Source organism: Balearica regulorum, chromosome 17, assembly GCF_011004875.1.
Source record: "Balearica regulorum gibbericeps isolate bBalReg1 chromosome 17, bBalReg1.pri, whole genome shotgun sequence".
Lineage (NCBI taxonomy): Eukaryota > Metazoa > Chordata > Aves > Gruiformes > Gruidae > Balearica > Balearica regulorum.
In genome coordinates, this window is record NC_046200.1 from 3,968,657 (window position 1) to 3,983,899 (window position 15,243).

Consider the following 15,243-nt stretch of genomic DNA (forward strand, 5'->3'; position numbering starts at 1 on the left):
CACAAGCACCCTGTATAATTGTCACCCATATTACTGTATTTACCACTTTCTTAAAAGTAGGAGACATTTACTTTACAGGACTGTTACTTATAACTTGTTAAATTTGGTTTCGGTATCAAGTGGTATCACTACTGCCATTTTCTTATTGCTCAAAGTTTAAAAGACATTAATTCATGAAGATCTTCACAACAACGTAGTCTCAGAATTGGGTCTGGCTCATCTGATAAGAGAGGGAAGTCATGATTGTAACTTGCTTTGGTATAAATGCAGTGTACACTTGACAAGTCTTCTCCTCACAATTTGAGCAGAACAGTACCAGTTACTCGCATCTGAAAATATGATTTCAGAGAGTACCAGTAGAACTATGAACTAACCAGTGTTCACTTGACCAATACTGTCAGATTTTACTTACAGGCAGCTTAAGAATATTGGTACTAAAGGACACCCAACTTTCTGTGCACTGATGCACATTTTACACATGAAAGGACAAATCACTACATACACTAAGCTAGCTTAAGGTTAGTTTTGTAAAGAACAGTTCTAAAACTTCAGTCTTACTTTGCTGTAGAAACAAAGTCATTCAGTTCACCACCACCCTCCTCCAAAGCTTCTAATGTTCTTGCTTCTCCTGTTGACTGCAGGCCAATAACAACGCACTAAAGGACAAATGAATACAAGGCACTGTCACTAAGACTGACTTGTAAGTTTATTTTTGCCTGAATTTCTGCTCATTAAATAGCTTCAATACCATAAAGCACAAAAGCATGCTACTATGTTTGAAAATGTGTTCTAAGCAACAACTAAATCTAATAGCTTTAGATTTAACAAAGATATTTAAAAACAAGTCTTGATCAACTTACTTTCCCATTCTTGATTTCTTCCCGAGCTAGTTGCACCACCCTCTTCACTTTAGATGCTATGCAAAGGTACTTGAAAAACCTTTGATGAGCTGACCAAAACTGCCCCCACATAGACTTTTTCATTCGTTGTTCTGCATCGATAAGATCGGCTGCTTGTTGAAACCTCTCTCTAGCACTGACCCACTGAAGAAGAAAATGTTAATTGCTTTACATATCACATTTCAAGGCTACACAGGTACATCGTTTAATATCCAAATAAAGACAGAAAAGTTACAGTACTATGAGACTAAGTCAAGGAAACTCATCATACATCAAACAAAGCTCACAGAAAAGAGCTATGGCTTAGTTAATTCAGAAGATAATTACTCTCATAGTGAAAAGCAGATACATTTACATTACTGCCAATGCAAACATACACAGTATTTTCTAATTATCTAGTTTCTCCATTATATACTCAGGTTAAGAAAGCAAAGGGCACTGCCCATAATTAAGCATAAAGCAAGACCCCAAGAAGAGAAAAACCCCACTGCCTTAATTTCTACAACATTTTGTTACACCAACTGTTTCCAGATTAGGTAAAGTAAGCTTTGGACACAAGTTCAGTGATTCTTTTAAACAATGTTCATGAAGTGCAGTGCTGTTTTAAAGCTGATGTTATATACCTGTCAGAGATAATTTTTAATTACTATAACCATTCAACATGAATACCGAGTCATGCTTAAGGACTTCTTAAGGAGGTAAAGAACCTGCGCTCATTCTAATCCATGTCCAAGGAGTAATTATTTTTATCTAATACAAGCAGTGGTAACGTACAAGCAGAATGCGCACTCAGGGAAAAAAAGACACTCAGCTTAGCATATGGACAAAATAATTAAGAACAACATGAAAAGATAACCAGCGGGTGAATAAACGAAAACATTAACAGAAGCCACAGCTTTGATGCTTTAGATTTGATCTGCCATGTGATTAAAACTACCACCCTGCACTGTTTAAGTACAAGCACCACTCCACCATATCACTTCAATGAAGAAGTGCGTGCAGCCTGTCTAACATTTTGCAGCTTGTTCTTAGCTCACTTGCCTAAAGGGGGAGGACTGGAGCACAAAAATATGACCAACAGGTGAACAGCTTTATCTTGGGCAACAACGACTGAGATCTCTGAAGGACTGCTAGAAGGCAGTGGATCTGGCAGATACTGGAAGATGCACCCAAAACTGCAGCTTTTATGATTTGAAACAAGAATTAACAGCTTTTGCCAAGTCTTAAATGGAGAAATATTTACAGTAAGATGAGACAAGAAGGTGCCATTCCTGTCTCTCAACAGGCAACAGTACTACTATATGCACTTTCAGGAGCATTGAAGTTTAAACCAAGTAACTTCAATCTCTCAGAACTCAATACAGAAAGCGAATTTAAAAAGGCATTCTTACCAGTTTCACAGATTTATTGTACATTTTAACATATTCCTGTGAAAGCAGAACTTCATCGATTTTGAAAGTTACACCTGAAAAACTCAACTGTCTTGCTATGTACATTCCTCTCAGCTTCATATCCATAGCAACTATTTCCATGGCACCAACACCTCTAAAATAAAGGAACAAAAGTCAGTCAATACTAGAATTTTCAAGGGCAAGGATTTGTTAAGAAAAAAAACCATCTCAAGTGCTTCAGAAGAAAATGGCACACTTACAAACGTGAAGGAATATGTTTTCAAAACCATTAGTACTGTTTGGTTAAACACATCCAGCCAGGGCATCCTGAAGTTCAGCCTTCACATAAAACTATATCCTTGAGGTATTAAGTGTCTCCCAAGAAATATAAACACTCAATAGCTACTTTTTCCCCCAATGACCTAGCATGCATTAGGAGACAGTACCTCAAACTGTATTGGATAATGAAGTTGGTCCAAATAGACAAAATCTTGCATTGCAATTTTATAAACTCCACTGAAGATTTAAAGTAATGAATACAAACTGTATTGAGCTATTCAGATTTATGCTGGTATGAAAATAATTAAACTAGCAGGTAATTTAAGTTCTCTTCAACAGCAACACACCTTTAGCAATACCTTGAGAACACAGAAGTCAACTGCGAAGCTAACCTACTCACAAGCTTGGGCCTGTAATTTCATTATTGTTCATTTGATACGTAGTCAGTAATGAAGTGGAGACTACGCTTGCACAGTCTAGAAAAGTCATGCATCATGTAGATGGTATGCAAGAAGATGCATACTAAGCCCTATTGTAGCATGCTGAAGTGTTCAAAAATTCTTTTTAAGTAGGCAAAACAAATATATTAAGATGCTCACCTACCAAAGTATATAGCAGTTGCATTTTCTATTGACCGCTCGCATTTAGTTTATTTATTAAGTTCTGAAATATGAAGTACCCTTGCAACAGCACACGTAATTTTTCTGAACTGGGATCTTGCTTGCCAGAACGCATAAGAACAAGGCTTCTTCCTGTTAAACTGTCTAAGCTGAATGCATAAACATTAGAGGGCTTCTGCATATAGTGAGACATCAACCACACTGAGGATACCCAATACATACAGTGTTTTCATGATGAGAAGCAAAATATTTTCATTTCGTAACACCCACATGTTAAGAAGGCTATTTTCCCAGCAAGCTTCTAAAGCTCTCAGAATTTTCTGTGAGCAAGGGAAACGTCCCATTTTCCACCACATAAGACAAATTACATTTCTGCTTTGCAGAGGACTACAAGTGAGTGAAGACAAAGGAACTGGAAAGCACAGTCAAATCACAACCATATGCATTCTTGCTACAAGTCTTCAAAACATTACCTTCTTTCAACAGCCTGAATAAAATCGCTGAATTCCCTAAATGGAGTTCCTTCACCCCATATTCCAAGACGGTTCATATATGCCATATTTCTTGGCTCAGATGCACCTAGGAGAAGAACACAGTCTGTACCGGTGCCAGTAAAAACATACAGAGACATCTAATGCAAACCGAGTAAAACATACCTGTGGCACTAGCATAAACAACCCTGGCTTTTGGAAGTTTATTTTGAAGTTCCAATACAGCCAGACCTGTTTTTGTTGGTTTTGATGAACCAACAGGACACAGATTCTTAGCTTTATGACACTCATCAAATACAATCTGAACCGTAATTAAGGAAAAACTTTGTCCCGCTTGTTTTTAGAATGGGGAGCTAAAGCAGAAGACAAGGAAATCTGCTAATTACAATAGGTAGCAGCAGTAAATTGTAAACTCAGAGACACCAGTCACATTTTTCACTAAAATCCTTGGGAAAAATATTTAGCTAGTAAGTATTTAAAAGCACAGTTATCAGCACTTCAGTTCTTTAAAATGCTGTTGATACTCAAAAAAAATTTAAGAATGTTTAATTTTACGTGTTTGTTATAGAAAAAGCAGAAGTTTTACACCTGTACCAAAGTTGCATGGCAACTATATGATGGCAATAGATTTGGCATGAAGTTTGCAAAACTTCAAGTCTAATGTCAGAGCATGCACACAATCAGTTACTGTCATGAATAAAGAACAGTACCTAAAAATACCAGCAAATAAAAATACAAGATTGTCTTTAAAGATGTAAGCTTAAACAGCAATTTGGCCACAACTAACTGAACTCCAGATAAAGGATACAACTCCATCAAAGTCTTCACCACACCAGTGAAGGAGCTGCTTTAATCTGGTTTTGTATTTACCACCAGACTGACTTTCACCAATAAGAGAAGAATAGGTAGCAAAGATGACACCTTTCTTCACACTTCCATTATGTTTGGAGGAAATTTTCCCATACTTGAACTGCAATAAAAAGAAGAAATCAGAGAAATTATTCAAAAGAGATCCTTCCTCAAACCCACCTACCATATGATTAAGGGATGCTGGCGGTCTTAACCTTAGGGTGTGTACACTTTGAACCAGCCACACATATCCCTACATCATGATTTGGGCATGGCTGGCATACGGTAACCTGGTTAAGGGGTTATACAGGGCCTGAAATATATACTTAAGGAAGACTGGATATGAGGCCTCAAAAGATTAAGTCACATTCTTTGATTACACTGTTTCCTTAAATAAAATCAAGATTTTAGTTTCAACGCATCCCTTAGAGCTAATAGGTCAAGTGTATTTACAGCTGCTACCATAAATCATGACAATTTCTAAAGCTTTACTGTATTTTAGAAATTAAGGCTTCACAAATTTTTATTTCAGTAAAAAATACTAAATTAAACTTTACGTTCAGTGAATTCAACCAGTAAATCACACTTCACAATTTATGTAAGTGGCTAATCCTGAGCAGAGGCACAGTCTCCAAAAATAACTGCATATGCTACTGCTGCTTTAATAAAGAACTGAGGAAGTCTATTATTCCATTGTGACATACAAAATGTATTACATACAAAATGTGCGCTGGGAGATAGAAAGGAAAAAAAAAAATCAAGTGCTACAAAGCCTAAAAGATTTAAAGAGTATTTAAACTTCTAGAAAATAGTGTCAGTAGTGGCTTGAAGAGTAATGTTCTAAAAAAAAAAAAAAAAAAATCACACGGAAAGTCATAATCCTACAAGGGGCCTATTTACATGATTCACTTAAAGCACTGCGTGGTTCTTCATAAGATTAAGGCCTGTCAAACAAGACCTAGACAGCAAATTTATTGAAATTCGTACATTCTTGCTCTTAAAACAGTCAACATGCACAACTTGTCACACAAGCGTACCTAAAGTTTTGCCTCAACTGTACATAGTAAAAAGTTTCCACACCTTGTTTAATGAATGAACCAATATGTTTTTTGCTCCAATATCTCTCAAATCTCTTTCAGCATCGTATTTCAGATCGTTTGACACGCTAAACCTGAAGATATAAAACAAAGCATATATTCTGTAAGTTACAGAGGAAGTTCAAAAAGCAGTGGCTAGAACATTTGTCACAAGACAGATTACACTGAATTTAAGTACTATAGTCACCACAGTGTCTGCTCTAACAAATCCTGACACACTTACCAGACTGCTCTTTTTCTGCCTAACAAGTAATTTTCATAGATTATTCCAGCTATGGTCCTTCCTTTTCCTACACCAGCACCATCACCTATCAAGAATCCAGCTCTGTCTCCATTGGGCAGGAATGTTTCATGTTGCTGTAAGAGAAAGAACAAAGAACTTGTACCCTTTCTCCAGAACACATCACTGTGGATTGTCAGAAATGAACAAACGTAAGAAACATCCTATTGGATGAGAGCAGTGGTCCACCCAGCCAAGCAGCCTCCCGACAGCAGGAAGAGGGGATTTTATTTAGGGAGAGCATACGAGCTTAACTGCTTTATGTTATCCATTCTCCCCTTTCTTCCCTCAGCACCTAGAATTGCTGTAAAATTGCTGTATGTATCTGTCTAATCCTTTTAGTGCCTACCACCAGACTGCCTGCTTTTTTTAACCCACTGATATGCATCTCTACAGCCTTTTGTGGCAGCAAGACCTTTACACTGCCTGTGTAAAGACATATTCTTCTATCCATTTTAAACCAATCTCCTATCAGTTTCACCAAGTTCTGCTTTGTTCTTGTGGGATTCCACTGCCTTCTTGATTATGTAAACCTTGATTTCATTCCCCTTCATTTTTCTCCTCTCCAACCCAAGGCATCCCAGCATTGTTAATCTCTCTTCATGAAGCAACTTTTTCCCTCCTGTGACCATTTTAGTTGTCCTCTAACTCCATCACCTTCCTCCCCAACGTGCAGAGAGCTGCATGCACAATACCTGATGTGGGCCCACCGAAGTTTAATCCAGCAGCAAAGTAACACCCAGCCTTGTTCTCTATACCCTTCCCAATGAAGCCAAACAGTGCTGGCTTTCTTAGCCTGCTGCTACTGCAGCCATTAACTTATTTCAGAGAAATAAAAATAATGACTAGGATGTCCTTCTGGAGTTTTAAGACAGTTTGAGATCAGCATCATGGAAGTGGTTTAGACAAAGCTTTCCTAGATGTATTACCTCACATTTATCTGAGCGGAAGCTCATCTGCCACCTTCTCATGCAACTCAAACCTTTAAGCTCTTATTATTTTACCCTTTTGTAAAATCTGACACAAGCTGAGCTTGTCAGGTAGTAGTTTTTCTTCTTAAATTCCAAGTTAGCTTTTAAGTTGTATTAGTGTCTACCATACCTGGGCTGCGTAAGTGATTGCTTCAAGTTGCAGAGCTGACAACCAGCCACTATCAATTGTTTCTTCTGATATAGATGTCTGGTACCACACATCAGGAGGGGTTACACTGGATAACGAGCTGGTTTCCACTACTGGGTCAGGATGACGCAGACCAATTTTTACTGATTGAAAAGGAAGGGAGAAGATGAAAACTTGAATACAGAGTTTTGTTGCTGCAGCACAGGTTATTATATTTACCAAAACAAATTGCAATTGTCCATTGCAAAGACTGAACTCCGCAACAACTATGTTTCACTGCAACAGTATGTCAAGTGTTAAACAAACTGCATTGCATACAAAGGAAGACATTAACCTGAATTTATATAACTGCAATCTTCACTTTGTCTATCTTCTCACCACCTTCCCCCATTTTTTATGAAATCAGATAAAGTTCAGTTCATAGAAAATTAAAGTATTGGTGTATTTGACATATTTGAGAAAAACTGGTCTGAACCTTGCCTTCCCAAAAGGCCAGAGGCGGCCTCAAGATGCCAGAATCACAAAAGCAACATTCTTCTCACTATTTATATAGTGCTGTTTTTAAGCAGTATGAGAGGAGAAAAGATTTAGAACAGACATGGTTTAATTGCTGACAGATCTCATCAGTGACAATAAAAATTAACCATTTAGCTACAAACTCCATGCAAATTTTTTTGCCTGGCTTCTACAGCAGGTCAGCAATGTACCTTAGAAACAAGGCAACAGCTTTCTGTCACTGATTACAGTAAATAAGGGAGAAAAAAAGATGGCAATTAACAGCAGTAAGAGACTCACTTTTTTTGAAAAAGCCCAACACAGCTCTAAAGAAGTCAGTCAGGAACAATGCAGGAAGAATGTGCTTAGGGTAATTTCATACCAAAAGGCTCAAAATAGATTCTTAAGTGTAGCAGTGACCACTTATTCCCTTCACAAAATTTCCCCTGCTGAGGCACAAAGCATCTTAACACAGGTAGAAAAAGCCTGATCTTGATTCAATCAATCACGTTTCTGAAATAAGTACTCTCAAAGGCACACTAAAGAATTCCTTTTCTATTAAAAAAATCTGCGTACCTTCCAAAACTAAGCATTATAGAAAAGAAAAATTTATTTTGAACCCACCACAAAAATTCAGATCCTTTTTACTTGATTTAGATAGTAACCTATCTGTTTTTTTGGTGTTAGTAACTACACAAGGGTAAACAAGTTAGCTCTCAAAACATTTCAGCCTCTTGACATAATAAAACTTTAGGTCATACATTTTATTGGCATATACTCAGCATAGGTTTCTGCATGGCCCATTTCTTCTTCATCTTCTTCCTCAGGCTCCTCCTCCTCTTTTACTGCTGGCACTTTCTAGAATAGAAAAATACCTACATTAGTCAAACAGCACATTGGTAATACTCTATGAGTATGAGAAGTGAAATGAGCACAAACTTGCACTTGAATGTTTTAATACATGTACTAGATGAACCAGCAAGTAGCTGGGAAAACTACAAATAGATATGTAGATTTCTCACACTGAACAACCCTTTAAAGACACAAAGTCAAGAAACAACTTCTCCTTTGCAAGGAGATTCAAGTACTCCAAAACTCACATAAGCAAAATTGAAAAACCAACACTTCCTACAGCAATTTAAATCCAAACTATGACTTAAAGAAAACTGTCTTAAAAACACAACAGCTAGTTAACAGTCAAAACCTAACTTTCAAGTAGTCATGAAGTCTCCTGCAGTTTCACATTCGTTATATAATTTCACAACTTCGGGGAATAGTTACAATAGTCACAGTTTCTTCCAGTATTCTCTGAAAACTGACAGCCATTTTTTGCTGTGATCTTGATCAATGTAAATATATGAATATTTTTAAAGTACTCACTAGATGACAAATCAAAAATCTTTCACAATTACTAATTCCATGTTTAATACAAAAAAGTAATCTGAAAATCCTTCAGTATGCCAGTCACTAAGAAGCACTGTTCATCACAAACTTCTAGCTATCAGTGAAGATGCTGAAACTCAAGCGTTTACAGCACCACATGGATTTTTATTAGACTAAGAATACTGACTGATAATCAACATCTTAAATCAAATCTCCCAGAAGGTCAGCCATGCTAGAGAAAGTCATCTAGTTTCCTCACTGCTAGTTATACAAATGGGACTATTTTAAAAGAAAATGTATTAAAACACAGAGCAAGTGATATGCTTATCAGCTTTAATTGGAGCACACCCTTCTTTGTCCACACTGTTCTGTTAAGTACAGTAATTTCTTGACATTGTCATTTACTATATAGGTAGTCTGGTCTACACAGCTGTTAGTTTTAGTGATCTAATCAAGTATTCATCTAGTGTAGAAACTAACCTTTTGAACAAACAGATGCACTCGATAATTCTACCACACAAGACATATATGAGTAACTACTGAAACTAGTCACAGGTGGTTGTGGCCAGCAAAATTTACATTCATCTAGCAAACTAACCATTTGTACTACTTACCATAGTAGGTGAAAAGCTTCTCATTTTAATATCATTTATCCATATTCTTGCTACCTCTTTTGTGGAAGCCTCCTTCTTCACTGCACCATTGCTTAGATCAGCTACAAAAGAAAAGCTGTGTTTTAGAGGAAGTCCCTCCAAACATCGACTCGATAAGCTGGAAGAGAAGTTTCAATGTCCAGTAGCACACTGATGCTTCAAGAACAGAATATTTTTGTCCAAACTGAAAAGTCTGAGCAAGGAGTTAAATCCTGTTACTACTTTGACTGAAGAAACTTCCCATGCAATACCACTGCATCTGACAGTTGTGCGTTAGTTTCAGCATTTAAAAAAAAATTATTTTGGACCTTCACCAAATCTATGCATCGTATTTAGAAATACTCCATCTTGTGAGCCTTTGAAGTTTAACAACAATCAGAAAGCCCAGGGTTTCAACAGAAGTGAACTTACCTGGCCTGGTGGCATTTACCACCTTAGGAGAAACTACAATTACTTCTGCAAAACAAAAAGTCAATACTTTGGCCTCAATTGTTTGGGCGACTCCTTCAAGAGAATGATTTATTAACTTTCCTGTCCTCAGCCACATTTGGAAGCAACTGACAACAGGGTTCAGTACAGAATGAAAAAAATTTACACAAGGATAGATGTAAAACAGTGAAAGCAGCTGTCAAGCTTCCATCATGTTGACAGTCAATACATGTAATAAATTTAGCATAATTGCCCCTAAAACACAATTAAGACAATTGCACAAATAAAATTTTCCTCAAAGAAGTTGCATAATTTAACTTTTTAATATTTTCCAATCTAGAACTCCTGCTGCCTGAATTATAAGAAAAGACCATGTTTCCTTCCAAGAGCTTCTCTGCCCTTGAATTTTCTAGAAGTATTTGTCAATTTATTTTAATAAGCACAAAGAAGGATCCAGAAACACAAGCACGCAAGTAAGATTAGAAATGCAGTTCTAGAAGTTGCATGTCTCCTTTTCACTTATTACAGAAGTTACAGATTCAACTGTTTTCTGCAGTTGTGCCACTACAATAGCTATTGTGCATTGATGTTGTCTATTACTTATGTGCTTCTGTGAGTTTTCATTTAGCACAAAGGGGATAAATCAGTCCTGTAAAACCTCCCCCTGCTCTTCCTCACTCCTTTACCCCCATTCCAACTTCAGCTGGTGTCTCAACTTCAATTTTTGTCAACCACTCCATAACAGAAAGCAATGAAACAAGGAGGCACATTCTTCTTTCTGTTTCAGTCCTCACAGCTTCATTTACTGCACACTCTATCTGCATATGAAAAAATAGGTTACTTCCAACCCCACCTATAAAAACCAGTAAATCTTATTTCAGAGACAATGAAAATATAGCAGTCTGGAAAAAAAAAAACCTGTGTACCTTTCAGAAAAAGCCGCAAGAGATTTCATAACTCAACTAGTCCAATCTCAACCTCATGCTAAAACCAGAGTAACTTGAAAAAATCAAATAAAAATACACACACATGCAGCTTTTCCCTTATACTGAACTGATCATACAAGCTGTAGATGTATCAGAAATAACATACAAGAAAAGATAATGAAAGCAATCACAAATGAAGATTTGGAGTGTGGTAACAAAATACTTGTGGCATTTAAGTTAACATCACATTTAAGAAGTAACATGGAAACAAACAGCAAGTTTTTAGGACTTAAGTTTTTAAACACAGTAGATCTAATGCCTCCCATGAAACATACAGGGACAGAGACATTCATTCTCAGGAGATGCTTTACAGAAACACCCTATCATAGGGGTACTAGCACTTACTACAAATACAGTTTGGAAGATGTTAAAAAAAAAAAACACAAGAATACTCATTTGTCATAGTTCCATAGCAAGTTGAGAAGAACAGAAACTGATGTAGACTCAAGTAAGATAGCTAAATCAACTTCAGAAACGCTCATGATTTAATGTTACCAATTTGCCAGCTGCACTCTAAAATGTAATTTCCGTCATTCCTTGCAGTAAATCAAAAGCTTAAGTTTTTTAAAAGCCTGTTGTTTTGTATTGCTTCACCCTGAATTCTAACACTATTAAAGTCAGAATAGAATTTATCAGGTTTTCTGGACCATTTCATTTTACTGTGATATTCTACTAATCAATGAAAATACAACACGTGCAAAGATCCTCACATTGTACTATTTCATTATTTGTCTACCGTTATTAGAAAGAAAGAAGAAAACTCACTTGCTGCTGTTGCTACTGGTTGGGCAATATTAGGAGGTGGCTTCAGTTTCATGAGTTCATTAAGACTGTTATTCTTCAGCAGATCTTTCAGCTGAATCTGGTCCTTTGAAGGTGCAGTGGTCAAGGCATTGCGTACTGCTGGTGCTGCAACCGAGGGTCGAGTAGTTGTGCTGGTCTGAATGATTTTTGCTACAGTGATAGTCTGCCTCGTAGTCGTAACAGGTGTCGTTTTTGTCATCACTATTGTAGTCCCCAAAGTTGGAAGCTGATTTATTTGATTCAGCACAAAGGTTGTGGTGGATGGTGGTTGCTAGCAACAAAGAACCAGGGAAATTTTCAGAAGACAGTGGAAAAAAGCAGTCTTTATTAGCCTTTTATCTCAAGCACAGAAGTCACCAGTTTCTAAGAGACTCTTATAAGAAATGTCTTCATATAACATGCTGAAGATGCTAAACTAATTATCTTGTGGTGCAACAGTCTGAGCAAGAAGTGTCTATCAATATGTATTGCTGTACATATTTTTGAATGATATTTCTAAATTTTATTTTAAGGTAAGGGAAAGGAAATGAAAAATAGGATGAAGGATTCATCACCAAGGCACAAAACATGACTACTGCAGGTACAGGAACCCTGAGGTGAAGAGAATTTCCAATATATGAACTAGGTGTACAATTGTCAGAGTAAATAGCTTGGATTACTTAAAGTGTATGTGCAGCCTTTTTCAGACACACTGAACTACATCCACGTTCCTGCAGATCTGCTTTTTATATTCTTGTTTCAGGTGCAACCACCTGACTATGGTGCTCAGAATTATCTACAGCTAGAAAAGGTGGTGCATAGTTCAGGTATAGAGACAAGTTTACACAGCCTCCCTATCCCCAGAATTTGCACGCAGGGAAAGTAAAAGGTACATGGGACACCTCAAAATGTTTCTTCTGCATACTGCTTTGTCCCCCTTTGTGTTCCTTGTTATAGAAAACATATCAACCCATGGGTATGTCAAGCTTTCACAGTCTCAGTACAAGTAGAACTGAGATGATGGCCAACTGACATTTTATAGTCCCCCCTCTTTTGTTACATTTTACTAATATACTGTATTGGGTTTACGTGGCAAGGTTTTGGTCGCGGGAGGGTTACGGAGGTGGCTTCTGTGAGATGATGCTAGAAGCTTCCCCCACGTCCGATGCAGCCAGTTCCACCCAGCTACAAGACAGACCGGCCGCTGGCCAAGGCCGAGCCAATTAAACAATCTTGGTAGTGCCTCTGTGATAACACATTTAAGAAGGGGTAAAAACTGCTGCGCAATCAGCAATTGGGAAAGGAGTGAGAATATTGGAGAAACAACTCTGCAGACACCAAGGTCAGTGAAGGAGAGGGAAGAGGTCCTCCAGGCACTGGAGCAGAGATTCCTCTGCAGCCCATGGAGTGATGATGATGCCAGGAAATGAAGTTGAGCCCAGGAAGAAGGGAGGGGTGGGAGAAGGTGTTTTCAGATTTGTTCTTACTTCTCATTATCTTACTTCATTGTTAACTGGCAAGAAATTAACTTCCCCAAGGTGAGTCTGTTTTGCCCATGACACTAATTGCTGATCTCCCTGTCCTTATCTCGACCCACAAGCCATTTGTCTTTTTTCTACCCCTGTCCAGTTGAAGAGGGGGAGGGACAGAGCAACTTAGTGGGCACCTGGTATCCAGCCAAGGTGAACCCACCACACATACAAAATCCTGAAATACCAGCTCTTACCCGAACATTTAATAAGGCTGGAGTTGATACAGTCTCTGGTTCTTGTTTCACAGCAGCTGTGGCCTCAGTCTCTAAGCCGAGTTCTAACGCACTAAGTGGCACTGACTGCAGAGAAAAGAAAGCAAGCATCAGGAAACACTCACATTAGCAGGGAAAACACCTTAAGACTAAATATCCACCCACAAAATGGAAGTTAATGGGGAAGTCCTTAACTGTGCTCATTAACAAGGGTTTCACTGAAAATAAAGCTCATCAAGTAGCTGATTTCACGTTCAAAGAACTTAAACATACAACAGTTTGTTAGTTAACTGTGGTGAAAATTAATTAGTTTTGTGATATCACTGTTCAGACATAGACCGGGAACAGTCGTATGTTGAATGATTACATTTTTAGAGATTGAATGCTGTCATAGAGCTTAAACATCATATTATGTTACACTTTTTGCACATTTTACAGGAGATCAGGGAGACTCCAGTGACATTAGAGTTCTCCATGGATACATGTCAGCATGCCCCCATTTAACGTCCAGAATTTAAGTACATTTATGTTTATACTGACCTAAATAGTCTATTTCAGATTGCTTTTTTGTATAAAAGTTCAAAATTAATTCACAAATAATTTTCTGATCTCAGTACTATGAAGCAAGAAATTTATGAAAACTCCACATTCTTTAACGATTTGCTACAAATGCACCCCCCCCCCCAATACATCAAGTACAAGCTCTTATGTCCTCTAGCAAACAACTATGTTCTTGTCTTAACCTGCTGAACAGCTGGAGTTGGTGCTGGATTTGCAAGAACCACGTCCGGCGAGTCAATATCAAATAGATCATTTGGACTGATTCCACTCTCACTCAAAGCAGCAAGCAACAGATCTTGTCCTGGCTCCACCATCTCTAAAAAAATTAGAACCATAATACAAGTTACATTTAATTTTGATTTATTTTGTGCACACACACTCACATTTAAAGTACCCTTTCCTGGATTTAAGGGCATACACGAGGCAGTCTCTTGTATACACAGAGTTTCACTTTTAGATTTGCTCTGGCTCTTTTGTTCTTTTGTAAATTTTTCCCCTCTATTTTGTTTTTAGATCTTTTCAATATACCCACCACAGGAAGAATGAAATAGTTTACTACACAAAATGCTAACCCATAAACTTAAAAAGAAAAAAAAAAAAAAAAAAAGCCTTTTCTAGTCTTCATCACACTAGATTTTTAAGCATTGCAAGAAATACCAAGGGACAGAAATGGTGAGACTGTATTATGCTAATGATACGTCTTTGTCAGTGAAGCATACTGCATGAGGGAAGCACAATTAAAACTCTTTTAGTTTATCTTGTAACAACAAGTTAGTGATAAAAAGCTTATAAGGAAAGCTTTTATTTCTTGCTTGCCATTACATTAGGTAGTAATTCATTCATTGGAGAAATTTTGTTTTGCACAGTGGAAAGAAAACTATTCTGCTATTATAGTATGTTAACCACACATTAAATAGGACACTAACATCAGGTCACAGACTCCTTTATGTGTAGGACAAGCAAAATTAATTTCAAAAATCTATTCTAGACAGTGTTAAAAATATTAAGAAAGCCAAATACTCCATGTTTTAAGACTAAGAGGGAAGATGTGTTTTTCTTAAGAAGGAAGCCCATTTGCCCTAGTACTAAGATAAAAATTAGATGAGAACTTGAGCTGTTGCTTATATATTCTAAGATACAACCCAAGCAGAAATTCATTTCACTTATTTTCCACATCCCCCTCC

The 15,243-nt window shown here is 37.3% G+C and overlaps 1 protein-coding gene across 2 annotated transcripts in view; it reads right to left on the reverse strand.

The window, feature by feature from the left end:
• Positions 1-15,243, reverse strand: part of SBNO1 (strawberry notch homolog 1) — a 33,733-nt gene that overhangs the window by 12,613 nt on the left and 5,877 nt on the right. For both annotated transcript variants that reach the window (XM_075770224.1, XM_075770225.1), the window contains exons 2-15: positions 14,242-14,375; positions 13,481-13,585; positions 11,737-12,046; positions 9,518-9,618; positions 8,282-8,378; positions 7,008-7,168; positions 5,850-5,983; positions 5,610-5,700; positions 4,489-4,650; positions 3,846-3,981; positions 3,663-3,768; positions 2,291-2,444; positions 861-1,043; positions 559-656 (exon numbers count right to left, since the gene is read on the reverse strand). In XM_075770224.1, the coding sequence (XP_075626339.1) occupies positions 559-656; positions 861-1,043; positions 2,291-2,444; positions 3,663-3,768; positions 3,846-3,981; positions 4,489-4,650; positions 5,610-5,700; positions 5,850-5,983; positions 7,008-7,168; positions 8,282-8,378; positions 9,518-9,618; positions 11,737-12,046; positions 13,481-13,585; positions 14,242-14,373 (1,970 nt within the window). In that variant the 5' untranslated portion in view covers positions 14,374-14,375. The remainder of the gene's footprint in view (positions 1-558; positions 657-860; positions 1,044-2,290; positions 2,445-3,662; positions 3,769-3,845; positions 3,982-4,488; positions 4,651-5,609; positions 5,701-5,849; positions 5,984-7,007; positions 7,169-8,281; positions 8,379-9,517; positions 9,619-11,736; positions 12,047-13,480; positions 13,586-14,241; positions 14,376-15,243) is intronic.